Source organism: Salarias fasciatus, chromosome 15 (genome assembly GCF_902148845.1).
Source record: "Salarias fasciatus chromosome 15, fSalaFa1.1, whole genome shotgun sequence".
NCBI classification, from domain to species: Eukaryota; Metazoa; Chordata; class Actinopteri; order Blenniiformes; family Blenniidae; genus Salarias; species Salarias fasciatus.
Window position 1 is genome coordinate 24,082,243 of NC_043759.1, and position 27,975 is coordinate 24,110,217.

The 27,975-nt window shown below is 45.9% G+C and overlaps 1 protein-coding gene across 5 annotated transcripts; it reads right to left on the minus strand.

Moving 5' to 3' along the window:
- Positions 1 to 31: 31 nt before the first annotated feature.
- fam49a (family with sequence similarity 49 member A) lies at positions 32 to 27,975 on the minus strand. 5 transcript variants are annotated; one of them, XM_030110400.1, is made up of 13 exons: positions 27,847 to 27,975; positions 9,689 to 9,744; positions 5,990 to 6,069; positions 4,320 to 4,441; positions 4,132 to 4,237; positions 3,913 to 4,049; positions 3,631 to 3,708; positions 3,392 to 3,508; positions 2,960 to 3,039; positions 2,563 to 2,689; positions 2,398 to 2,468; positions 2,230 to 2,292; positions 32 to 2,185 (listed from the first exon to the last, which is right to left on the minus strand). In XM_030110400.1, coding segments are annotated over exons 3-13 (975 nt in total). In that variant the 5' UTR covers positions 6,063 to 6,069; positions 9,689 to 9,744; positions 27,847 to 27,975; the 3' UTR covers positions 32 to 2,184. The 5 variants fall into 5 exon arrangements, with proteins under 5 accessions (XP_029966260.1, XP_029966259.1, XP_029966261.1 ...); XM_030110399.1 differs by having other exon boundaries at positions 32 to 2,292; XM_030110401.1 differs by lacking the exon at positions 5,990 to 6,069 and adding an exon at positions 6,317 to 6,396 and having other exon boundaries at positions 32 to 2,292.

Sequence of the window (27,975 nt, forward strand, 5' to 3'; positions counted from 1 at the left end):
GAAAACACTTTTACGGAAGGTTTATATTTAAGGAGTAATTGCACTTGATATTAGATTCAAATGTGCTTCATTTTTTTTTTTGTCGATGTCCATTTTTAAGGCAATGTTGTGCTTTCCTGACGTTTTAATCCGCCTCAAACCAAACATGGTGAAGTTCAGAGAAAACCAAAGGACGATGGTTAACTCATTAAAAAAGAATTTACATCGATAAAATGTCTTAACTGGTCCCCAGGTGTTTCTGTTTTTCTCTGGTTTTCGGAACAAACTTATAGAAAATAATACACGAGCGTGGATTGTCCAGTTGTTTCTCTCGAAAAACTGAAGGAAAGAGGGAAAAGCCAGTTTCAGAACAGCAGCCGACACGATCAGTAAATCACGACTGAAGCTGATTTCCTTCATCAGTTTGATCCAAAGTGAATTCAGAAGCTGGAACATTATGTTTGTGAGATATTGAGGGGAGTTTACAGCAGCTGGAATGAAGAAAAACACATGAAAAGTTGAATTTTTTTTTTACCTGGATATGATTGAAATACTTTAAATTATAAACTTAGAAATGATTTACTAAATTTTCTTCTACTTGAAGAAAATAATTTTTTGGCCTTTTGCTGAAAATTACTCCAGAGTTTAAAACAATAAGTGTTTTTTTTTCACATTTTAAGTGAAATGCAGTCTTCCTGGAGGCTACCAGTTGGCCCTGTAGCATCATTCTGTTGTCTCACTGAGACATCTAGTGGCCTCAGATGGTATAGTTTTAATATTTAGGTCACTTGACCAGAAAGATAATCTGGAAAATACTTTATTCTCACATTAAAAAGCGTTCGATTGGGCAGAATTGATGAAACCTTTTACAAGAGCTCGGACTTGTGGAGGAATAACTGACGTTGTTCGTTTCTGCAAATCAACACTTTGTTGAATGTTAATATTTGGGATGTAAGACGCCCTCCAGTGGTTGAAGGTGTGATTGCTCATATCAACCTGAAACAACTTGCAGCAACTCTTCCTGATTTATAATGAAAAAAAACAAACGTGTGTGCCATTTTGATCCATTCAGTATTTCCTAAAGTTTATGAAGCCAAACGGTTTGAATTTGGTTCTTTTTTTTCCTTTACATGGTGTGTTTGAAACATAATTTACCTGTTTGATCATCACAGCAGTCAAAACACCTGAAACACATTAAAAAGTGTTCAACCAGTTTAGAACTGCTTCTGGGTCAGTTGTGACTCGGATCTGTTGAGATGATGGTTTCATGTCCATCAGTGTGCGAAGTTCAGGAAGATCATGGCTCAACTCTGCTAAAAACAACAGTCACGTTCTCATGTTTTGAAATGTTTTCTTCCAGAAAGAAGTGCTTAAAGGGAAAAATGCATGATCTCTAAGCATTGTACAAATAATTTTATTCTTTTATTGTTATACTCTGAAGGCACTAATCATTAACTTCGATCTAAAACAGCACCAGTAGCACTTTTGAATTGGAAATAAAGGAAATACTGATACCGGTTACCATGGCGATCACAGTCCTGCATATAGTAACGCATCAGAATCTTAAATACGGAATTAAGTCAGAAAAACTGGACAAAGATGGTAAAAACCGTCGCTCAGGAGCTTTTATTCGTCACTAATGAAGTTAAATAGAAAACAGACTGATTGCAGAAACGTACAAGGTCGACATCTCTCTCTCTCCATTATTGTCTTTTCACACTTTGTGTTCACAGTGGATTCATTTCAACAGGTTCACACAAAAACAAGAGCTGAAGCATTAAAAAACAAACAAAAAACAAAACAAAACACTGGTTTCTGTCACCCGTTCTGAGTTTTTAGCCCTTCGCACACAAAAGGAAGCTTCCCCGTCTGAGAGAGAACACTGACCGACACGACTTCATCTGTGATAGAAAAACACAATTTAAAACCCCCACAGAGATTAAGCTTTGAAACAAAGAGGATTGGTATGAAGAAGATGAATTAAAAGACATTTTTCTGCTGCCTCCCTGGTTTCTCTCCGTGCTGTGGATGTTGTTGTAAGGCTGCCGGCGCCCCGCCGGGTTCTCCTTCAGGCTCTGCTCACTTGGAGGGAATGACGACGCAGATACACACGAGTATTCACATCGAGTCCTTTCTTTTTAAATAATGTAAACATATACATCTTATGTGAGGTCAGAGCCGTGATCCTCTTCATATTTATTTATATATTTATATTTATATATATATAAAAAAGAGAGAAACGGGACAGATTACTGGAGCATCGTCCGGATGTTCTTGGGAGTGGACTCGTCGTTCAGGTGCTTTGTGGTGAATCTGGGGAGGAAAACACAACATGAGCGAGACGTTCAGTGTGTGTGTGTTTCTGAGTGTGTGTGTTTCTGATGCTGAGCCGTCGTTCTTCTGGCTGGATGGACCTACTTGAGAGCGTTGAGCAGACCTTCGACGTTGTCAGCCGGCTGGTCCTTCAGGACCTTTATGCAGCCCTTCATCTGTTGGGGAACCAGACGAGCAGAGTGTGAGTGGCAGCATGGAGCAAAGACACACTGATCCGTGTGTGTGCGTGCGTGTGTGTGTGTGTCTCACGTCGATCTTGGAGGACTTGTTGAAGGCTCCGTTGGGGTGAACGTGGTCGTAGAGGATGATGACTCCCACCATCACCCTCATGCAAAACAGGAGTGTGTCCTCGCTGCTGAAACGGCTTGAGTACTCTCTGAACACACACACACACACACACACACACACACCTTGAAACAATCACACTGCATTAATAATCTGAGTTCTTTAATCTTATTAATGAGGTAAAATGTCCAAAAACTGATCAAACTGCTCTAAATTGAGAGAGAACTGATCTTAATTCTGGATAAACATAGAGATCAGGAAGAGAAGGAACACTGTGATTATAAAACAGCTGATACTGTAAAAGAATCTGATCTGAATGTGGTGTGTGTGCGTGTGTGTGTGTGTGTGTGTGTGAACTCACGGTGTTTCTAACATGACCTTACACACACTGGCCATGGTGCTCAGGCAGTCTGTGGTGTTCTCCAGCGGAAGAGTCTTGTTCTGCAGAACGGATCACACACACACATATTTGTTGACAAAAACCTCCTGATTCAAGGTTTCTCTCACATGACCTGCTGACCCCCCCCAGGAGAAACACAATCTGGACTTTTCCTGGATCACTTGTCTGATCTTCAGAACTTTTAGAACCTTAAATTTCACATTCCACCCTGAATGAGGTCAATCGGCTCCACAGCTGCTCTGCATCCCGTCCCTTTACACTCTGCTGTGATTTGAGGAGAACGAGGCTTCGAGAAAAAGGGATTTTCTAAAGTTGTGAGCAGAGATTCTCCTGTCTGCTCTTCAACAGCCCTAAAAACAAGCAGGCGTCTATTTCCTGTCAGTTCGGCTTCACCTCCGTCACGAAGTTGGTGGTGGCGGTGCTGAGCGTCTTGAGCATGGGCGTGGCCTCGGCGTAGAACAGCGACATCCGGTTGGCCATCTCGTTGTTGACCTCGTTCTCGATGTCGAGCTGTGGGCCAGACACAGGTCAGGAGCAGAATCCACGGCGCCGTGCCGCCGCCATCCCCCCTCAGACCTCCTGAGCGGGTCCAGACTGAAGTCTGCGGCTGTCGTTTTGGGGGGAAAACTCACGTTCATGTTGTTTATCCGGTTTCGACTGATGGTCCGTCTGTAGTAGCTGAAGTCGTTCTGGATGGCAGGAATTCTCATCTGAGGCCAAAACGAGAGAAGAAGTCGCTAGTGCACAAAGGATTGTGGGTAAATACAGAAATAATCCCACGCAGGGTGAGATCAATGATACACTTTGTGCAATAACTGTAATGGATTTGCATTAAATATAAACCGAGTTAGAAGCTCTTGCGCCTGAACTTTGACCTCCTGAATGTGTGTGTGGTTGGCCGGATCGGCTCGCACCTTGAGCTCGTCGAAGCGCAGCGTGAAGTGGAGGATCTCGGCGAACTGCTTGGCCAGCGCCTGCTCGCGCTCCAGGTGCTGGGTGGGCGTGAGCGGCGGACACGTCAGGGACTCCAGCAGACTCTGCAGAGCCTCTTCTGCACAGACCGGGACAGGTTCTCAGTCCAGTCCGGGAGGAACCGGCGCTCACACACACACTCTCACACAACACACACACACCTAGTCTGAGAGAGAAGCTGTAGAACTTCTTGAGCTTGATGACCAGCGGGCAGACGGAGTTCCAGGCTCGCTCCTGCAGCAGGAGGTCGTTGGGGTTCTGGATGGCCTGAGACACAAACACACGGGTTACGGACCGGGCGGCCGGCGCTCCGGACTCCGTGGGACCGGGAGCGGCGAGCGGGGCTCACATCTCGGATCTCCTGCCCGGCTCCTTTGTAGGCCTGCAGGCCGGTCAGGATGTTCTCGGAGTCCTGCAGGACGGCGTTCACCTGGTTCCACACCTCGCGCTCTCCGTCTGTCGGCTGTGCGTCTGAGGCGCACGGCGAACAACAACGCTCACATCAGCTCAACGGTTATCGATATACAAGGCAGAAGCTTCAGGCTCTACTTAAAATCAAAACTCATCAATTCAGTGTTTTGGTGTCAGGAGAGTTTTGCATTTACACGACAACGTTTTGAAAACGATGTTTACAGCATTTCTGATAGTTGATGCCGTTGCTGCCTAAACATTTTCAAATAGTTGTATTTTCCCCTGTTTCCGTGGCGACGGTGTTTTCAAAACGCTCCACTTTGGAAGGCGTTCTCAAAAAGTTGCGTTTTCGTCGACTCCAAACACCGTCGTCACGGCAACAGACGCCCAAAACGCAGCAAAAAGTCTTGGACTGAAAAGGTTTTTCGTGATCTGTGGCTGAATGAAGAACGCCGAGCGCGACGAGCCGCTTCGTTCACAGCGTTTATTTCAGACCGTGTGCGACTGAACTCCGCCGCCTCGGGCGTCCGTCTCCACGCCTGTAATTCAAGATTCTGCGCAGTATTGGACCGATGAGCGTTCCAGCCTGGACGGCTCCTCCGAAACACTATACACACCGGAGACAATTACCTTTATTGCATCTCGCCTTAAGCGGTGCAGGAAGCTGCTTTATCTTGTTTTTTTATTTTTTTTTAAACACACCGAGGCGTCAAAAGGTGTGTGAAGAGAGAGAGACTATGAGATCTAGAACAGGAAAGACCATTTAAAGGGTGAGATTTTGGGGGAATAACCTAAAAACATCTGGGTTTGCAGCAGCTGCAGGAGAACGTGGCGCGGCGCTCTGGGCTCTCCTGGCCGCCCGGCGCTCACGAGCGCCGCTCTAAATATAGAGCGCCGCTGACATTAAAAACTGCGTCTGGGGTCTGCTTTGCATTTCAAAAACCTTTCCACTCCCGTCGTTTCCTCTGCGCTGAGTAAACAAAGCCTGAGGTTGGCGGCATTGTGAGAGCAGCTGAAATGCCAACGTGGAGGCGTGCTGTTGGTTTTTTTTTTTTTTTAGTTCCTACAGGAGGCAGCGGGTTAAAAACATGAAATACATGCGCAGTAACTGAGTTATTGGAGTTGATGTTGAGTAAACAGGTAGTTTGATTGTGGAGAGTTTGACTTTATTCCCTCTGTGACCTCCATCACCACCACCTACCGGCCCTACAGGGGGTCCCACCCCTCAGGTTGGGCGCCGCCGCTTTCAACACACCGTTCAATCACATGATCATTACAATGTTAATAAATGACAGGATGCCATGTGCGTGCAGCTGATCTGTCACAAGAGCACAAAGAGAGACGTGCAGACAGTTAGTGAAGGCCGGGAGCAAAGGTCAGAGGTCAAACCCATTCTTCTTTATAGTGACACGTGGAGAAAAGAGTCTCTATTTTTTTTTTAAAAAAAAGAACGAGAAATGTACTGAAATAAATCAGGAATTATAATAATAACTGCCTTCAGAGGCCACATTAGAAATGTAAAAGAGGAGCAGTGACAAACTCTGGCTGAATGGTTTGACCTCTGACCCGAGGAGGAGGGGAAATGAAGAGGGCAGAAACTGTGCTCACTTTCAAAGTCAAGGAAAAAGTTTGGCCCCTGTTCAAGCTCTGTGCAAGTGAGCACTTTTAACAGATTCCCCATTTGGTTTCTGCAAGAGAGAAAGAGAAGAAGAGGAGAGAGGAAAAAAAAGGAGGCGCGATGTTAAAAAGTCATCAAAATAATGTTATTCCAGCGGAGACGAGGAAAGGAGGAGGAGGAGGAGGTCTCCACCGAGCAGAGGGAAACGGGAGGACAGCGGAGCGGCGAAGCGACGAGCCTCCAGGGAAACGGCTCCCTTCACTCCCCACCACCACCAGCAGGAGGCGCAGCGGCGGCTCGGGTCCTCGGACACTTACTTTCAAAGTCCAGGAAAAAGTGTGGATAGTTCTCTATTTCCCTTGTTAGGACTTTTAGCAGGTTACCCATTCCAGCAAACCTGATGGTTGAAATAGTGAGAAATAACAAGAAGCAGGTGAAAACACACACAACACACACACACCGGTCGTCTCTACCTTAAGCTGAAGTGTGTGTGTGTGTGTGTGTGTGGAACACGTTTGATATTCAGCAAGGCAAATCCAGCAATGTGGCGATCACATTATGGAGCCTAAATTCCCCTGCAGACTGGACAAAGTCTGACTGAGTTTCTCCTGAGTGGTGTTGGTGTTTCCTGGTCAGATAAAGAAGCTGAGAGAGCACATGAGACTTCCCTGCTCGCCTGGAAGCAGACCTCTCTAAACGCAGCGCAGACCGACTCCTCAATTACAGTTACACTCTGTAAAGCTTTTATTGGAGGCATGAAGGCGGGAGGTAGGGAGGCAGCAATTTCCAGGGAGCAGCCACACACACTGGAGTAACAGCAACTCACTGAACTACGACTTCAAAACAGAGAAAAGGGACAGGGTGAGCATATCACAGAAGGTGGAGGCACGATGCTACATCTAAAGACAGGGGAGGATGGTACGCTCCGGGAGTCACAAATCCATTTTCCTCCAGAAGCTATCCCGTCTTTTCTTCTCACACCGAGCCATCCGGCTCGCCTCGATCCGAGAGCGGGGACAACAAAGGGGCTTCTGTGCTGCAGCGTGCACATGACGATCACACTGCGTCGCTCTGCGCCGCCTCCAGCCAGCCGTCGCCCACTTTCCAAACGCGGCGTTCATCTCTCTGCGCAACTTCAAACCCGACTGGAGGTCTGCGCAACAACAGGCTGCACAACTCCTACTGGGAACTACATACATTAGAACGCAACGCATCATTCTGCTGCAAGGCCTTCATGAGAGGCTCTGCTCTGACCACAAGGGGGCAGCGTTGGTGCACGGGCGCGCTGTGGCTGCAGGGAAGAAGACTGTGCAGGGATGGTGTCATGTTGGTACATGAGGCTCAGCTTTCAGAAGTCTGACCCGCGGCTACGAGCTTCTCAGCACTACTTTCCGTATTTCTCCAGCAGCGCTTCAGACTCCTGTTAACCAGACGGCAATAAAACACACACTTACAGCAGGGGGGGAAAAAAATAAAAACAAAACTTTTAATCTCTCAATGCCGGCATTTCAGAAACCACCAAAACACTGATTTTAACCTGGGATCACGTGGCTTTTCAGAGACTCTCTCATGGCTTAAGCGGGAAAACAATTAAACTAAAACTATGAAAATTGGCTTAAAAAGGTAAAACTGCTTGAATGGTGAAAACATCTAAAAAAAAAAACCTGTGTCAAAATAAATTAACTACAATAACTAAAAGCGCTAAAAGGGAAATCGTGTCGTAAACGGTAACGGTACAGTGGCTAAAGGAGCTAAAAAGAAAGACATAAAACGTAATAAAATGTCAACATTTCATAATGATAAATCTTAAATGTCAAAGAGCCAGCATCAACTGCAATTTTAAAGAATAGAACAAAACTATACATCAAGGTTATGCGGCTGCAGATTAATTATTTTTGGTGGAAAATGAACATTTTTAGTCATAAAGGTTGCTGGAACCTTGGTTAATAGAGTTTAAATGATTCAGACTGTTTCTAAAAGCTTTCTGAGGGAGGAAAACACACTGATGAAAGGCACAAATTCAAAAAACTAATCCATCTTTTGGGCAGCAGGGCTTCTGGGTGAAAGCGGGTGTGCTTATCACCAACAGCCAATCAGTGCAAAGCATCATGGGATTGATCTCCTGAATCGGACGGCATTCCAGATCTTACTCTGATAGAAAGAGAACGCTGGTTTATTTGACCAGAAAACATTACGAAGCAAACGGAAATCCCCGCGGACGCCTGGCGACGGCTTGCTGGGGGTTTCACGCTCCTCTCAGGTAAACTCTCGGCTGGCAGCTTTTTCTTCTGCTTTCTGAAGAGGGAACGAAACGAGAGGCCGACCTCCGCCGCACACGTCCATTCAGGGGAAACAACCCAAATACCCGGGGTGAGTTTTCACAGGAAGTTTACGCTACACATGAACAGATAAATCTCCCACTCCTCACCTCACGTGTCATTTTGAGGCGATCGGACAAATCCTAAATATAATGTGTGAATTTTATAACAATACTGGTAATACTACAGTTCAGGAGTCTCAAACTTCAGCAGTATATTTATGGGACAGGATCAAGTGCAGAGAAGCCCTGGAACCTCAAAGAGAGTAAAACAAAACGAAATTCACTGTCAGCAGAGCTATCAGTCAAGTTAAAAGGATTTGTGCAATACTGTTTCAACAAAGTCTGATTTCTACCGTCATAAATCAGCGTCAGCCGAGTCCCCTTCAGACGTTCACACAGGACTGGGAAAATAAAAATAACACTGGGAATTTACTTTCCTTCACCCTTCCTCTTTCATATCTCAGCGGCCGGCTCACAGTGTGGAAACATCTGACTTTCCTGCCACAAATACAATTTACCAGCAGCCGTCATCAGTTAAATTAAAGGGAACACAAACGGCATATATGAAGTGGCAGTAATACACCGTTCTCCTTTACACTGAGTGTGGATTAAAAGAGAAGAAAGTGTGAAACCATCCCTCGTGTCTGTGAGAAAGAGGACTGTCACTCTGCCGGGTCTGATCAGAGCTCTCAGCAGTTTTAGTCCTGTTATGTTCTGCTGGGACTAAAACTCAAGACGCTCCTCCGTGAAGCCCGCCGCGCTCCTTTCGCCTCAATTCAAGCGTTGCTGCCGCAGTCTGCACGGCTGGCTCAAGGCTATTTGAGCTTTATAATTAAAACGGCTCCAAAATGAAGCCCTGATGTCTGCATGTCTTCCTCTGAGCGAGAGGAGCAACCAGTCTGAACAGTCTCCAACTCAACAGTCAGTCGGCACTGGAAGACTTTAAACCCCACAAACGTGGAGCTAATGCAGGACACTCTGAAGACTGTGTGCAAACGTTCCATTCAGGTTGTGATCCGTACGGCTCTAAACATCAGATCTGATTGTAGGATTCTCATGAAGTTAAACTTATATGCAGATGATTCAATTAACAGCTTTTTAAACATATTAACTTGGAGGATGCACTGATGCCACTTTTTGTTGAAACAGTACTTTTTTGACCTAGTTTTCAACAATGCAGAATAAACTAAACAGTGCCAGAGCTTTAAAAATTCCAGAGAACTAACACTTCAGCAGCTTTGGAGGGAGAACGTTCGGGACTTAAAGCAACAAGCTAAGGCTAATCCGGGCTATAATCATCTAAACCGCAGCCCTGCTGCTGGGCTGATGTGGCAGCTTATGCTGCTAATTCTGAGAAACACTGATGTACCTTCTCTGGCGGAGGAGCTCAGCTTGCTGTTTATATCATCCGCTTTCCCTTTGTCTCTGAAATGAGAGGGAGAAAAGAGGGATTCAGACACAGAAACACTGGGCTGGGTTAGGGTTAGTCGGACAGGTGGAGGATCAACTTTCACCCCTCATGCAGCCACATGCACGCGTTTCACAAAACAAACACAGACTCAGTCCCTTTCGCAAAACACGCTGCTGAATTATTCAGCAGTGAAATCCACACCCGCTTGTCATTTCCAAAAAAAAAAGCTGATTAAGCCTCAGTGTGCTGCATGTTTACTGGAGTATTAAATGTCCCTGACAAGCTGGAGCGGCTAATGGAGACTGGATGGAGACCCTGCAACAATGAGGGCAAAGCTGTGAAAAGAGCCGGGACACACACACTTTAACACACACACACAGGGTGTGCTGTGTATAAACTAATAACAGGAGGAACTTCCACACTAATGTATAATCTCAGACTGGTTTCACTCTGATGTTTATGACACACACGGCGCCGTAAAGTTTAATCTGACTCCGTGACTCAGAGCTTTAAACACGGTGAATATTTCAGATCCTGTCAGATGAGCCTCAAGGTGTGTCAAACATATGGTGTGTGGGAAAAACCCGTTTCCTAGAGGGTCCAGTCCGGCCTGGGAGACGACGATCGTTCAGTGATTGATGTGTTTTCAGTGTTGAAAGAGACATTTCACGGTATTCGGTTGAACCGAGCATGAGGATATTCCACGTTCTTACATGAATTCTGTTTATCTGCACTAAAACATTTGTGCATTATTGTGCTTTCATTTCACTGGGCTGACCTGCTCTCATTTCTCTCTGCACTAAAATGAGTTTGACACAGCTGGGTTACAACCAACAGCTTTCTTTCTGTTGTTTTAATGAAGGTCAGTTTTCTGGAGTATTGACCTTTATTTTGCGCAGCTGGTGGTTAATAAAATGTTATTGTCCATCAATATCAGACCCTGAATATAAGACAATTCCACTTTTTCAAACCCATTTCCAGAAAAAAAAAGGTCTTAACTCAGGTCAATCCAGGATTATGATCATAATGGCTTTAGACAAAGTTTTTGTATTATGGCAAAAAAATAAAAACTGCAACTGTATAAAAGAAGCCCTGCTGTTTAAAAGCACATTTGTTGTAATGATTCCAGAATGAAAAGACACAATACACTACCTATAAATTCTGCTTTGCATGTAACTCAACAATTAATGGCAATTAAGGACACAAAAATCTGCAATTAATCACAATTAAAATGTTAATCTTTGCTCAGCACGATGTTCCACTCGGCGCTGCGTTCCCCGAGCAGAGAGGAACCTGGACGTAACGTTCTGCTGCTGAGAACTACAGAACGAACCATTAGCTCTGCAGACCGCTGCTCGCCGCCGTCTAGACGGACCTTCTGCTGGCTGCAATGATCAGAATTTACAGTGACGAGAAAGAACTTTTAAATTATGAAGAGGTCTGACTGGAAGACTGAAGCTTTTTATGAATGTGTTCTGGAGTTTTACAACATCCGGCTGCTGAAACGTTACTCTGCAGGCTGCAAATCCCTCAACACATCAGCACAGGCTGATAGCGCCTTCTAAATAAAGACCATTTCTCTATTTTTAGAAGAAGATAAGTATCTGAGCATACAGCACGAGTCAGCCTTTCTCCTGTGGTCAACTTATCATACAGCAGTCTTTCCCCAATTTGAAACTAAAACTTAACAACATGAAGAGTCTCCACAGCCGCTGCTGGACCACAACCACTTTGACATCTTACGCCACTCCACCAGGACCCAGCTGAAGCTGTATGAGTGAGCCGAAGGCGGCGCACTGGGGAGTGACGACAACAACAACGCTTCAGAGTGGAGATTCTGCAACTGCAGGAAACACTCCGATTCTGCCGTCATGTAAACGGGAGAAACCTGCTCGCCATCGTTAACGCCTAGAAAGTATTATTCTGTGTGTGAGTGTATGTGTGTGTGGCTTCATTACAAAAACAACCAGTGGCTCTTTTTCAGCATTTCTGCCGTTCCCATAGAAGTGGACGTCACTTTCAAAACATGACTGTGTAAATGCTTTTCTGAAACAGAAGTGAAAAACACGATGTGTGTTCACTTGAAACGCTGTCTAGTGAACACACATTTGGTCTTACTCAGATACTAAAGTGCATAATACAACTCACTAGTTTCAACACCACTGGGGCTTTTTTTTTTTTCTTACCACTTCTGGTTTGAGACTGTTCAATCAAATCAAAGAAGAAAAACAAAATAAAAACATCACGGCTGCAAATGACTGCAAGTCTGTAAGTCACATTTAGTTCTAAACAGGTCTTTTCCACCTATTATGAGCCTGAGCCATCTTCACTGGAGTCTGCCCAGGAACAGAAGGAGAGAATACGATGCTGCAGATGGATGGATGGATGGATGGATGGATGGATGGATGGATGGATGGATGCACTGGATATTGTCCTTATAAGGTTCGTGTGTGGCAGTTCTCTGAGGTCTGAGATCTCGTGTCGTCTCGTGATCGAGAACCTGACATTGTGTCTCAAAACCATCAATCCTGACTGAAGTTGAGGTATTTTTTTTTTGAAGAGGAACGGTCCAAAATACCTTCATCCACAACCCAACACTCATCTGCGGATATAGGAAACATGCAGGGCATATTCGCAAAAAACAGAATCTAGTAAATGCTGATTTTACTGTTTGGTTTCCCAAATTTACACACTTTTATACTCATTTCATTACCAAATCATAACTTTGTTGTGGTGGAGCGTCTTGCTTAAACTTACTTAACACATGTACAGGACGAGATGAGCCAAATCGACCACCGATGGTGGTGTACATGTGTTCTGAAAGGCAACATCTCATCCTGTTGAAAGCCACAAACAGAGGTGTAAGGTTGCACACACACAAACAAACACACACACACACACACACACACACACACACACACACACACTTCACGCGTCCCGTCTGGATCTTATCAAGTCACGCTTGCCAGAGCGCCATGTGGACGGCACAGACTGGGCGCTGGAGAGAGCAGACACTTCCATCACGCCTCCTCCTTTCATTAGGCGTCCAACTTCCCTCTCATTTCTGCTCTCCAGAAGTCATTCGACACATAAAAATCACTTATCGTTTTAGTTCCTTCCCTTTCAACGCCGCTTCCGCTTTCTATCATCGACTCATCTCCACAGTGAAACTGAATATCATGACTTCAATTAACCAGGAAGCTCATTATCAAAATCAGAGTACAAAAACATCACTTCACATTAAAATTTTTAAATAAAAATAAAGCGTAAAGCCAGGCGTTAGCTGGAAAGCCAGGCAGATGCAGCCGGCGATCCCTGCGGGCCGAGCCGATCGTTACAGTAACCACACGTCGAGCAGATGAGCGAGTCAGTCGGCCCGTAAATCTGTCAGTCATCCCAGCGGGTGGTGGAGCCAGGCCGCGCTCGGGGGGGGGGGGGGGGATCCACGCAGACTCGCCAAAAAAATAAACATGTTTTTTCAGGAAACATCAATCCGGAGCGAGAATGGGATTTTCCAGCGACCCGTAGGAATATTACACATAATAATAAAAAAAAAAAAACAGCCCCATTAACTTCCCAGTGTAAAGCAGTGAGCGGGGCCGCGGCATCTCAACATCAACAGCTGTTATCAGGTCGTGTGGATGAATAAGCGCTCTAATAAAAACCTCGAAAACTCCGGAGTAATGACTTTTTCAGACATACATCTGTGAGCTTTAACTGTAACTGACGGCGTCGTCTTTCGTGATTCACTGAAGAGCAACAAAGATTCTTCTTCTTTTGTTTTTTTTTCTCTTTTTAAACTACATGCTGTGGGCGTTAAATCACTCCGACACGAAGATTTGTGTTGTTGATCATGAGTTACAGTTCAGTAAGGAAGTTACAACTTCCCGATTTTAATCATCAAAATGTCATTTAATATGGGCGAGAAATCAAAAATGACAAAAATGTACTATTAATAGAAATAAATGGGTTAAACTTCTGAACTATACAATTATGATGATGAATATAAAACTTTTCAGGAAAAAAAAAAAATCAGTTTCCAGTCTATCACTCTCATATAAACATCAAAAACATTAAAAAAAAGTTAGAAAATCACTGTTTTTCTTTTGATTGGAAGATTCTTCAGTGCAAAGACACGCAGTGATACCTCCACCCAAACAAAGGCCTGAGAACCGTCCGTCTCCACGGCGACAGCAGAGGCGTCCGTTAAAAGGGGGAAGCCCGCCGCGGCGGGACAGGACAGCCCTGGAGGGGACGCGTGCGAGTCGACACTTTGACCGTTTCGAAAAACGGGAAGGTGTGATCTGAAAGCTGCTGTCACTTCTGGTTGGACGAAGAGGCTGTTAAAGCTACTGGGTGGAAAGAGACGGGGAGGGGCGGCGGGTGGCGAGCGGCGAGGACGAGAAGAAAATGACAGCGGTGATCTTTGGGGAGGAGGGGCATTGCCGAAGAAACACAAACACGCTGGGCCACAAAAACACCAACAGAACCTGAGGAAACGGAGCCAAATTATTACGCCGGCGACTCTACGCTGCTGCGGGAAGTCAGCTGTCGCTGCTGAAAGTCGACGGAAGAGCTGGAAGCATTTCTACATGCGGCGCAGGAGATGCTCTGTCTGATCGCGTCTCGCCAGCAAGCTAGAAGCAACTGTTCTTAATGACAAGCAGAAAGGCGCCGATACCATCTGCGCTGAAGCGTGCAAACGTGGAAACACTCGAAATACCTGAGAGCGACGGGCTCGAGTGAAAACCCTGCTTTAATGGTCTCCAGCCAGAGTTTACACAGGAAAACAAAAGACTCAACATCTCGCAGTTCGGGGAGTTTAATGGAGCAGAACAGCGAACATTCATGAGGGCCACTTATCTGGCGCTCGCATCGGCTGTGTTTTCACAACGCGTCCCATATTAACCTCAAACCACCGAGCACTCCATAAATTACTGAACGCATACGAACGAATTGAAGAGAAAGAAAACAGTGAACACACATAGTTTGAAACCTACCCTGCGAGATGCCGATGTCAGTTTGCCAAAAACAACTATGCTGGCTGACGAGCATCTGCTAAAACTATTTAAAACCTGAGATGACTCACCTGTTCAGCTCTCTTTGTAGAGAGGATTTACAGCAGCCAACAGTGAGTCATAAAAATAATGCCATGTCAAAAATCGGAAAAGTCTCCCCACTTGGCTCGATGCACAGGAAGCTGCACTGGAATGAAACCAGAACGGGCTAAATAAGTGAAAACACCTTATAGGAAAAGAGGATATTTACTCAAGTTAGCCTTTACCACTGACCTACATCTATAAAAAAAACAAAACACCAGTGCAGATACTGGGCTCCTGTTTTGGATGTAAAACGAGCCGTATCATTTTCACAGCAGTAAGTGGAGACGGAAAAACTCAGCAGAGTAACATCCTGTGTGTTTTCAGGGAACAGCGTGGAGCGAGAGGAAGACATGAAGCCAGTCAGACAGCATTTTGTCGAGACCATGAGAGTCTGAACAACTCTCCTCGGAGAGCTCCCTCCAAGAAAACACACGCAAAGCTGTCACAGCAGACTGGAAATACAATGCTTCCTTGAAAAGGCGAGCTCGTGAGACAATGGCTCTCGACTTCCACCAGAGAAAGAATGCTAGAAGGGACGCACAGCAGCACTGCTGTCCCTCCTTTTGGACTCCGTCAAATCATTTTCCTGTCCTGAGGGAAGAATGGGGGCATGACCCACTTTGGATCCAAACCCAGATTTCTGTTTTCTTGGCATTTTTTGAACTTGTTTTGGACAGGCCCGGGACAGACAGGAAATGTGGGGAAAAAAGAGGGGAACGACACTCAGAAGGCGGATCGGAGCAGAGACTGAGAGTTGATAATAAAGAGTTAGAGATTATTAAATCTTGTGATCTAAAATCCGCTACACAATCAGGAAATTAAACAATAGTTGGGTTTTTGTCTGTCAAAGTGCCTTCAGATTAACAGAAGTGCTCGGGGCTAAAATAAAATTAAATTACTCTTTCTGCCTCTGCACGCCCATGTGGACCGAGTCAGTAACAGAACAGATAACTGGACTCACTTTTTTTCTTTTTTTTTTTTTTTAATACTCTCAACGAGTGAAACTAAGTTAATTTCAGCCACTACTCACAGCATTAGCATCCCATTAGCCTGGTCTGCCTCTGCTGCAAGAGCTCGGCGAGCGTCTGCTCAGTATCACAGGCACTGCTCAGAATATTGACTCAGCACTGGCTTTAGTCTATCGCCAGGCTGTTAACAGTGTAAAGTATTGCAGAAGAGACAACGGAGAGTTGTTTAGAAAAGATACGGGCAGAATCAAACAATCCCAGCGGCCACTGAAAGCCAGATTGCTTTTGTCCAACTGATCCAACACGAAACTGGCAACAGGAGGCCCGGGCACGGAGCGCAGACAGCGTGACAGCTGTTCCCGCACACAGGTTTGAACTTGGAAATCAATTATTTACATGAGCGAGCATCATATCCACCTCTGGAAACGTATCACTTCCAACATGACTCCAGGTCACGCAACAGCAGCTGGTGTGGGAGTCTGGGAGCGAGCAAAAGGCTCGGGACAAATCCCAGGTGGAACCCTTGTCAACGAGGAGGGGAAGAACGTCCTCGATAACAAAAGTTCGAAAAAGACTCCATCTGAAAAGGATGGAGAGGGTGAAAATGGGTGGAGGAGGGAGCAGGGGGGGGAGGCACATCTGGCTGAGGACGACGTGCCTTCTGCCGACGCCCTCTACGGGTTCAACCCAGGGTTAATCCTTCATGCAGGTTCAATGGGCTGGAAGAGAGCAACGCTCCCAGGAGTCACCCAGTGTGTGTGTGTGTGTGTGTGTGTGTGTGTGTGTGTGTGTGTGTGTGTGTGTGTGTGTTTGTCTGGAGCGTCTTTCTTCTTTTCTGCATGGCAACAGCTGATGAATGGATGGATGATGGATTTATTTCCGCTCAGTGGGTTCGGGGGGCTGTGGTGGTTGTAGAGGGGGGAACGCGGACATCCCTGCAGCGTGGCGGACAGCACCTGCAATTACTTCTCACCGTTTCCCTCCCCTCGTTCTATAAATCATGGAATTTAAAAAAGCAGATTCAAGGTTGAATATTTCACCGGATCAGATGTGTGACAAAAAGTGAATTTATTTATCAAAATTAGACTGAGTTTGCAGCGATAATGAAACGGAGTGTTTCACATTAGGAGGTGTTACAGTCAATAGTGTGTTTCAACGTTTAAAACAGGAAGTCTGACTTCACACTTCTGCAAGGGAAAGCTTTCATTCATCAGGTGATCGCTCATTTCACTCTACAGACTCTGTACATAGTGGAAAAAACCTCCAGGGGCCCTGAAACGTGTGGGAACTGTATTTAGTTCCTCTTATTTCTCAGGCTGGTAGAGCGCTGCTTATTGCACAATTACACTGACTTTTTCCACAGCATATCAGATTAGCTTCTAAATAAATAAATAAATGCTCATTTAGAAATCCTGAAGTTGAGATATTTTGTCATCAAATCGAAAGTATCTCGTCACGAATGGCTCGTTTCCACAACCCTGGAGTCCCTGAACATAATCGGTTGTACCAGGAAGCGCCGCCACATTTCTGAGCTGGCTGAACCTGCTCTGCGGTTCGAGGAATCTGGCTACAGTCTGCTATCTCCGCGTTACGGCCGATTAATTGAGCGTGCTCACCTGCGTGACGGGGAGGAGCTACTGTTTCTGCTGCGTCATGCACAAAACAAATTAGCTGATAAATCATTAAACGTGAAGCGAGATGAAGGAGAAAACAAAAACCCAGCACTGCTGTGTGCACAGAGAATTCAGTTCTATAAAGCCTCTGGTGCTGCAGTGAATCCCAGAGGGAGGAACAGGACTCCTGGCCAACGCTTGCACGTTTTGTTTATTTGAAGAAGTTTAGTCAAGAGCTACTTTGGCAACCTATAAAATACAGAGCTCTCGTAATGATAATGCTCAGTAAATGCTATAAACAGGACAGCAGTCGCAGGAACGACGAGATGAGCCCTCAGGTGAAAGAGAAAAGCTTTTCTGAACAAAGCTTCCATTGGACCAAACTTTTAATGCGACATAATTCAACAATGTTTTGGCTGCAATTCCACTCAGAGTCAAACAGAGTAAGAAGCCCCGCAGATAAATGAGAAGAGATAAAGAAAACACGCCTTAGATGGTTTTGTGCTTCCAATCAGCACCTTGCTCTGCTGTGTCAGTGACTGTGTTATAAGTGATGTGACTTCTTTCACAATATTATTAGTCTGACAGAAAGTAATTAGTGGTTACCGCTATGGTTCATACCAAACTTAGTTTAAAAAGCACAATGCACTAGCCGACAGTACATTTTTCACTGTTCTGCTTTTGCATGGCCTCCACACTTCCACCTGACAGCAGAGGACCTGCGCTTCTCCAGCAGCGAGGCGACACTGCAGGTTTAAACTGTTTGGTGTTTAAAACGTCTGCTCGCTAAGCCGCCGCTTCTCATGTCTGCAAGTCAGACCATTTCCTCTGAACAGCACTTTGTGTAAACCGGAGGAAACCAAAATCAAACACCAGTGAACCAAAATAACCTCTGTTTGGGAATCTCTCGGAAAATGACTGGCAGGCGCTAACCAATTGTTTACCAGGTGTGTCTCCATACCAATGCAGCCAGCTTCTGAGGTAGCATGGCAGCGTTCTTGAGATGTGCAGCTTCTGCTTCACCCAGAGAAGAAACCCTACACTGAGCTGAAACACCAGCCAGGTTAAGCTCCAACTTTCTTCTTCTTCTTGAACATTTTTGCCTCAACCAGACAAAGCAGTTTCAGTCTTTGAACCGGAATCTGCGGCGCGGTTCAGGAAGAGTTCAACCCTTTATTCACTGAAACCATATCCGACACACTACAGTTTCATCGCACCTACAAAAACTGGACTTTGAAAGCACACGTGAGCATGTAAACTCAACAGAAATCCAGGTTTTCAAAGTCGGGCACACACGAATGATGATCTCCTCCTGAATGTAAACGGCGCAGACGGACGTGAAAGCCAAGAGGTATTCTGTACATAGAGGAGAAACAGTGGGGCTGCATAAAATCAGGCCAACGTGCGACATGCAGCGTTGAGCACTTGTATAGGATGCTAATGTCATGGTGCTTTGGAATGTTTATTTTCCGATCTAGAAGGTAGGCACCACAGCAGCTGGGCTTCATCTGCCAAATATTAAGACCCTGAATGATTTTGGATCAGTGAGTCTTTTACAGTAATTGATATTGTGATGTATCGGAGAGCCGCAACACAAAGTATGCCGCGCACAAATCAGTAACACTTGTTGTACCTTTAGGTTGCTAATTGCTAGCTTGCTAATGGCTAGTGTTGTGTGTGCAGAGCACTATCAAGCCTAAATAGTGTGTGTACTGTCATCTATTACAAATCAAACACGAGGAAAAACGGACTTAATGGACTAGTTTAGGACTTAACACACCAATATAAGCTAAAAAAATCTGATGTGGCTTGAGATTTATTACAACATGGAAATGTAAAAGCTGAAAGAGGAAGTTCTTCTTGAATTACACAAAACTCGATGGCACAGAAGGCTTGAGTGAGTCCAATTTGCACAAGAGCATATAAAAAGTATGGCAGTGTAAAGCAGTGTAGCTGTTGCCTTTACCTTGAAGCAACCCTAGAACTATAAAATGTATTGATCGCTGGATTCAATGGCAGCGCACAGCTACGGGGTGTACTGTACCTCCCTTAAAAATGGAAACCTACCATCAGCAGCATAAGTGGAGGCACTTAAGCTCCATTAGGTTGAGGGACGTATAATGTGCAGCGATGTATGAGACGCTTCGGAGAGAATCGGTCGACATGTGGCATACGGTCCACCACTCCTCAAGTTAAGCCCATTAACGGGCGGCCATCTAAAATGACAAAAACAAACACACCAGCCCTTTCAAAGACACACACACACATGCGCACACACAACTGGCTTTGTCGTTTAGCATCCATTTTTAAAATCCCTCTGCTGTTTTGACTGGAAGAGAAAACAGGCCTTCAAATTAGGTTAAGGGAGCTGCGTCTCCCTCGGGCTCCTTCTGCAGGAGCAAGTGTGACAGCAGGGCGTGTTGGGGGGGTTGAGCTCAGCTTGAGGGGAGCTTGGCTGAATTTTGCCCTAATATGGGCACAGGCTGGGGGGGGGGAGCAGGCGACAGAGGGAGGGGTGGAGGGTGCCGGTTGGAAGGCAGGAGACAGAGCGTGCTGGGTGGGGAAGGGGAAACCTGCCCGGCACCGCCACAATGGCAGCCTTGCTTCCCACCGCTTTATCACTGACCTCCTTTATCCGCCCCTCTTACAGTCTGCTTCACATACCACTGCTCCACACACACTGGAGAACGCCTCAGGAGGCCGAGCATCAAGACCCGCTCAGACGCCGTACGTCTCGCCGAGCCCGTGACGGGAAGGCAGTGAGTCGAGTCTGGTGCGGCGGTACTCCACCGGCCACTGCGTGTCCTCTGCTGCAGCCAGCTGGGCCCGCCGCCTCATTTTACACTTGCTCAATACAAACTCGCCACTATCCCTCCTCCACATCTGGCCTCTGGTGCACAGAGAGGGGAGAGGGGGAGAGAGAGAGAGAGAGAGAGGGAGGGACGCAGATAAAGGCCGCAAAAACTCACAGTACACATATTTACTGTTCAGGAGCTGTGCAGGGGGGGCTGAGATGGGCTGTAGTAAACATCTCAGAGAGGTTTCCGTCAATGCTGAGAAAGAAAAAGTGGGATAAAAAAAAAAAAAAAGAGAGAGACTGCAGAGGCATGCAAGAGTACATGAAGAGAACAATGGATGGAGGAAAAGAAATCAAGGGGAAAAAAAAAGCAAGTAGGAAAATAAAGGAGGGCGGCTGGTATTCAGAGAGGAGGAGGAGGGAGAAGGCTGTCTGGCTACCAGCAGCTCTTGCTTCATAGAGTGGGACTCCAGGCGTAGAAATTCCTCCTACGTCTCTGTTCAATGGCACTTCTGTTCTGCCGAGCCCTGCATGTCAACAGCAATGCCCATACAAAGGGAACCATGTCTGTGTGTGACTGAGTCTTGTGTGAAACTAGTGTTAGCCAGTGTGTACGTGAATGCATCGAGCAGCCCTTCCCACTACAGACTCCCTCTCATAGGTGCAGCCACGCCAAGTCAATGGAAGCAGCAAGGCTGTAGGAGTATCTTAACATAAAGATGCTGCAGCGCAAACCGCCTAAAAGTGAGAGCATCGACCTGATCTGTTCCAGTTCAAGTGTTTGTAGTCAAGTTTGAGTTGTCATGTTTACTATTCAGACCAAATCTTCAGAGATCACAAGAGAAGATGTTGTAATGTTGCCTAAAATGAGCCCCCCCCCCCCGTCCTTTTCTGTAGCAGTAAATATAATCAACACCACCCAGACAGGAGTTCTACTGAAACTTACACCAGTGGCTCATAGCAGTGACCTAATGGAGAGTCTCTCCCTGGACTTGGTGAGAACACTGTGGGTGGACAATGGGTGGAGCACCGAGGAGAAAAACAAAGGTTTATTACTCAAACTACAGTGGGCAGCCACCGATTGTGACAACACTGAACAACACTATTTAATCGGACCTGATGCCCTCCTCAGTTGCGCTTGCTCGACTGTTTGGTGGTCGAGTCCTGAATAGGGACGTTCACGGCTCTTGCTCCTTGAGGTTAGCGTTTCACATCAACATTTCCCATTAGGTTCCTCAGACGGCGGTTAGCTAGCACTGGGAGCAGCAGTAGCCATCATTTCTGCAGGCTCAATTCTTTCAAGTGAAAGTGCAAAACGACAGAGGTCGGAGCCACTGAAAAAGCAGCTTCTTGAGAACGGTGCAGACGCTGCTGCTGCACAGCAGCACCCACTGGTGGAACTACAGTCAAACTACATTGTAGTGTACTGCTGACTGATCGCATTGTCGCTCTGACCAGCAGCAGACATGACAGCAAAGCAGTGTGTTGTACGTGAATAAATCATTAACGGACTAACTCTGGCACTGATGTTTGATAGTCCACAGTAAGCTGCTGCAGTCTCTGGAATAATAAACACTTTAACTGCACCTCCGCAACATACAAAGCAATGGGCTCCATAGAAATGAATGGTGTGAGTTTACAGGGATGGGTTGAGTTATTTCAGCTAAAAGTGTTACACTGACCCAGCAACTGACCACCGGGGTGGTCCAGCTGAAAACTACCAATTTATGGGCTTCTGTAAGCTCTGCCTCTTCAGTGAATGACTCGTATAATGGCTTCAAAATGTTCAGAGATAAGGTTTGACCTCAATCGACTCCAACTGGCTTGATGATTATACTTTTTTTTATTGTTTATTTTACTTTTGTGGCTTTTGCTGTGCGTAAACACGGGCTGTAAATCTCACTGTCTGGTCTACGGACGGCATTGGATTATCAACAGAGGAGCACAAACAGAGCGCTGATCAGACATTTGTGGCACGTTTTCATCCAGGAAGTGCTCCACTTACACACACTTTATAGCTAAGCTGAACATTTTCATTTCTGTTTACCAACTATGGATCAAAATCAGGAAACACTTTGATAAATAGGTGGGGTCAGGGTCGTCTCCCTCAAAGATTTCCAATACGAACCAAGAATAAGCCAGGAAAACTACATTGTTGTACAGCACATTTTTCAGAATGGAAAACGCAACAACAATGCACTTTCACTTTAAGGACAACAAAAATAGTGACAATTATCTGCAGTTAAAAAAAAGAAGCAAGTACCTCACACCCATTCCAGACAGAAGCGCAAAACACTTAACTTTAATGACAACCCTCTGCTTATTATTCGTCAGTAAATGGCTTAATTTGGTCGTTGAGTAACCTTCAACACGTCTCTAATCACAGCACAACTTGACGATGACAGTCCAGGCTCTCTGGAAACTAAACAGTGTTTGAAAAGGTTAATATTTTACATTTATTAAGGATGTAAACAAAAAAAAACAGCTGATGATGTTTTAGGAGACTGCAGAGCTGAACCAAAAAACAGTAAAGGTGTTTCGGTAAATGCCTTCCTGACTAAAAATGAGCCTAAACGATCACAATCTTTAAGACTTTAGGACATTTGTGGACACCGTCGGCACTCTGCCCGAGCTGCTGCTGCTGTTTTGCTCTCTCTCCCACTCGTTCTCTGAGCCGTAACCTTCTTCTCGCCGAAGCGTGACGCCAGTCCACTTCAACAACCTGATACCTCCTCTCATAAAGACTGCTCGCTCGTCCTCAACAATAAACAGCTGTAAATCTCCGTGTCCCTGCGCCGGCCGGGATCACCGAGTGCGCGGCTGAGCTGCAGAGTCGCTCTGTCAGGACGCCGAAGCGAGTGATGCATCCAGTGTGCCACAGATCTTAAAGCGGTGCGTCTGCGGCGTTCACAGACTCACAGCGTCACGCAGGCAAAGCCAACTTCAAGAGGCGAACTGGAAAAGCTGAAGCCGCAAAGCAGAAGTCAGAAGAGACACAAAAGAACGACTGAGTTCTGTTTTCTCTTTTTTCTGTCTGGAGGCTTCGTGACTTTCATCCTGGCTTTTGTGCTGCAACACATTTTCCAAAAGCTTTCCAATTTTCCAGTGGCCCAGAAAGCACAGCGCTTTGGGCATTTGTGCATAAACAAAATGCCAACGCAGTGGAAGCTCTGCGCGGAGAGCAGTCTCCGCGAGATCGATCGGGCATATGGCTGTGCATGTTAAATGGCCCCGCCGTGGCATCGCTCAGGTTTCCCCGAGAACAGGTTACTTATCCGAAGTGACGCAGCACGAAGCCAACCGAGCCGGGTCACACGAGGCCAAGAATAAAAAATAGCAAAGAAAGCACGTGAGGGGAGACACAGGAGAAGCCGAGAGGGAATAAACACGGCACAACTGGCCGTTAAAGACCCATTTCTTTTGGCAGTCGGCGTCGTGAAACAGAGCAGCAAATAGACTTACTGAGAGCCGCCGTCCCGCCGACAGGATGCGAGCATAAAAAGTGAAACGTGAGTGGGAAGTGTGCGGGGTCATGAGGCAGCGCCGCCGTGCACACGCTCGATGAACACACGGGCAGACGAGCAGGCCGGCGTGAAACAGGAAGTTGGATTTTTCTGTGTGTGTGTGTTTCACTGCAATGTGCAGCAACAGTCTGCTCGACACAAAGGACTAATTATCTGTGAGTAATAAAAACAGCGGGCTGGGGAACATTACACCGACGGTAATGTGTTAAAAAGCATTTTAAACTGTTGAGAGTAGGCTTCCCAAACAGCTGAGGTTTATTAGAGCTGCTCTGCCAGTGTTTGACGCTGAATGGGCTCCTTGTGTCCGGATGCAAAGCTAAGATCAGAACCATCAAACTCACAAGGAAAGTAGTTCCACTTGTGTTGAGAAAAAAATCATCGACGGCAACACCCCAGAACGTCGCTACATTTTCTGGATTATAATCTGTGTATGTGTAAAATCTACTAAAAAATGCTAGTATACCCCATTCACACGGCTACAAACGGGGCCTCGATAGCTGGAATTATAGCTTCTCATCCCACCCAACAGGTGCTCATCTCTTCTCACGATTTTCATGGTCGGATTCGCTCGTGGCGTCCTCATACACACAATCTGAGGAGCCAGGGAGCAGTCTGTCCTGTTTTCTGCTCCAGCCCAGGCTGAGTCAGCTGTGGCCTCTGGTCCACAGTCGACTGTGTGATCAGTGGTTGATAAACAGGAGAAGAGCCTCAAGCTGTACCTCTCAGACGGTTCTGCCTGAACGGCTCCAGCAGAAGGAACCGTTTTTAGAGGATCCTAATCTTTTTAAAGGGGTCAGGAGAAACGTGATGTTGTGGAGCACCGTGAAAAATTTAAGAATTTGTTGTTTTGGGTCATTTTCCTTGATTTTTGTGCTTTGAACCAGGACTAAAATCTCATTTTGAATTTGCACAGCAGAGTAAACAGAAACATCACAGCTGAGCTCAATCTTGTGATGTTTTTATTGTCGATACTGAGATGACCATGAATTCGAGACATGTCTTACAGCATTAAAATAAACACCGTGGACAGACTGACCCACTGGAGGCAGAAACTAAACAGATGGAGACAGAACTATTGCTCGAGTAGAATTTGGAAAGAGTTGCAACATGTTCAATTTTTCAATCTTATTTTGAAACAACAGGCTAACATGCCCTAATGTTCCACATTACGGCGCAGGTGCAAACGTCTGGACACTTGATCTGGGGCTTTCCACGTTAAAGTTCCAGGTAGGCTCTAGATTTTAAAGTGTGGGGATTTCTTTCAAACGATTCTCTCTCACCATTCATCCCCCCGACTGAACACTAAAAGGAACAGAAAGCAGATGATTTCGGGAGAAATCCAACGTGAAAACAAACGTGTGATCGATGGTGCCAAAGAGCGTCGTTCGAGGCCGCAGGCTAACTCCAGCTGGCATCAGCATCCAAGCAACGATAGCGGAAAGCTTCCCACTTGCTTGTTCAGCTTAAACCTCCAGATATTAAACTTGGCAGTGGTGTGATGCCAGGAGGAAATCCTCTGGGATTTCTCATGCAGCATCACAAAGCAACTTGTGATTCATAGCTGTACTCTGGTGAAGTGAAATCGCTGCTGCCAGCACTTTCACCCAGAGTTTGAGAAGAGCTGAACCGAGAGCATTAAATCGCTTGTGACTTGCCTGGTGGCAGCTCAAAGCAGCGCCGTGGCATCTATGGAATTTGTTATAAGTATAATTGAGACAAAATAACAGGTGTGGCTTCCAGCTACAGACGTCAGATAAAGACCTACCTTGAAAATGAAGGATCGAGCCAATTTCAGTTTTATTCATAAAGACAGGATAGTTCTTAAGTTTAAAGGGAATGCAAAATGCTATGAGCAGCAAACACTGAATGTTTTGGCCAGTGTGAACATCATGATATACAAAAGAAAAAAAAAAAACCCTCATCATCAACTTCCAAATCCTAACAATGTAAAAAGCAGTAATCTGCCTTTTCTGTGCTGACGCATCCTCCTATAAATTCACCCGCCAAAACCTTTGTGGGGGAAAAAAAACAAAAGACAAACATGTCTGTTATTTTTCCTCTCCAGTATTAATCAGCCTCAGTTGTAATCTGACTTGTCAACACGGTTCCCACACCAGCGTGAGTGATCACACCCTGTATCACCAACATATCTGCCTAACCGCGACACAAATCCTCACCCAGAGGTGATGCATTGATGAGGCGGTTTTGCAGCTTTGGCTTGAGCACACCAGAAGTTGTGCTGGTTATTCTGTGTAGATGAAAAATAAAACGTTCATGCATCTGTGTGTATGTGTAGTTCCTTCAAACACGACTGCAGTGCTCGTGTTGAAGAAGCAGAAGCGTAAACCCACACAGAAAAATGAAGCCGCGTGCTCGCCTCAGGCAACCTGAAAGTCAGCAGCAGGTTAAAGAAACCGCAATGTGGATAACAATGTCAAACATACCATATCCTGTTTTTCAAAAACACAAGACTTTAGCATCTTTACAGCAACGCTGCTTTGCCAGAACCCCGGTCGAGTCAACACAGACACGCTGCATTCAGGTTCTGCCAAGTCAAATTTGTCCAGTCTGACACGTCTTTTGCTCTTTTCAGTGTTCGCCCGTTAGCTGCACCAATCTGCTTTCAGCAATGTGTGTATCGAGTTCACAGAAGGCACAGAAGAAAGAATACACATTGATAGATGAGTTTAACTTGAAATGTTAGCTGCTCATTCATACAGTCTGTGTTACAACTCTGCATGTGGTGTAAAGTATGTCTCTCCACACGGAACAAGACAAAGGGCTCCATCATATGTAACCACTCCTGTTAAAAAAAGAAAAACTGACATAGTGCCTTCCCTTTGGGGCCACACAAAGCCCTGCGTGCCCCTGCTTGTTCCCCAGTTTACAGAGAGAATACTGACTCGCACAGCGCAGCCAGCCAATGCAAAGAAACATGCAAAGTATTTCAACTTGACTCAAGAGTGACCAGGTTCATTCAGAACAGCCTTTGTCCAGCCTGTTCAAGTCACACATTGCACCCAGCATTCCACAAATGCTGAATTACTGCCTGGCATACTGACTGAAACTGAACAAACACACACACACACACACAGTTGTGGGGACACGCAGCTGTTGCTGTATGTCCTCTGGAACAAAAGCGCGCCATTTCGGTGCATTGGGGCCCATGATCAAGCACATTCCTCTTACACTTGAGAGAACCGGCACCTCAAACTGCTTTCAAATTTAAAGACGACAGCCAGGAATACGTGGTCAGTTCTCAGCATTCACTCAGTCCTGCTGCTGCGCTGCACATGTCAGTGCAGCAGACTGCTGAATCAAACCATGACTAATACAATTCCCCAAACAGCAGAGTGAAAGTAGGCACCACCCACATCTGGCCACTTCAGTGATTCATAGTCAATAAAATACTGGCATTGTTTCATGCTTGAAATACAGTATAGTACTGTAAAACACAGGAGGAGGAGCAGACTCACTGGCATCTCCTGTCAAAATGAAGAAGAGGAGAACACACTGGGGCCAACATGCTCAGTTGACCTGTGTTTTAATACCATTTCTGGATTCACAGCACCAGAAAGTGAATATATCATCCCAGCCACCTGCCTGTGGGGGAACTGTGTGCTGTTATCAGCCTGTAGTGGACTCTGCGCTGTGATTGCAGGGTAAAACAGAGGCTCTACTCCCCATAAACCGATGTTCACAAGTTTTAATACTAGTTTAGAAGTCTGTCAATAAAAACAAGGAAGCATCGACAGGATCTGAAGCAACAAGGGCAAGAAAACCCCAAGTGGATGGAAGTGGATGTGATGAAGTGGAGCTAAGTTTGAGGGCTAGCCCCAGTGTCTGTTAGCCAGTGCTGCTGTCTAGTAAACCCTGGAAAACAGGTCAAAACCACAACAGCAGGACGGAAATCACACTGAACAGTGACTAAATAAAGTCTCTTCACTATAAAAGAGCTCATAATCCTCTCCGGTAACTCGCAGGCTCGCTCCAGAGAAGCTAGTGTTAGCTTGGACTACTTTTGACAGTCCGTGTTTTGACACAGTTTGGCCCGACACCAAGCGGCGCTGACCCGGGCTCCAAACGCCGGTTTAAACGCGGAGAAAACTCACCGGCGCGCCTCCGGAGGGTGGTGCCGTTGAAGTCGAGGTGTGAGCAGCGCTTCAGCCGACCTTGGCAGCTCCGTGTGTCCCCAGCGGCTCCAGACAGCGACGGTCTCAGTACCCCTCCCTCCCTCTGCC

Bases quoted from the DNA above. Each gene is read 5' to 3' on its own strand.
- fam49a (XM_030110400.1), bottom strand. From the start codon at position 6,062: ATGGGGAATCTGTTAAAAGTGCTCACTTGCACAGAGCTTGAACAGGGG. The intron at 2,469-2,562 runs GTGAGACACACA...GTTCCCCAACAG, and splicing joins ACAAGTCCTCCAAGATCGAC to ATGAAGGGCTGCATAAAGGT. The intron at 2,293-2,397 runs GTAGGTCCATCC...TTTCCTCCCCAG, and splicing joins GGTCTGCTCAACGCTCTCAA to ATTCACCACAAAGCACCTGA.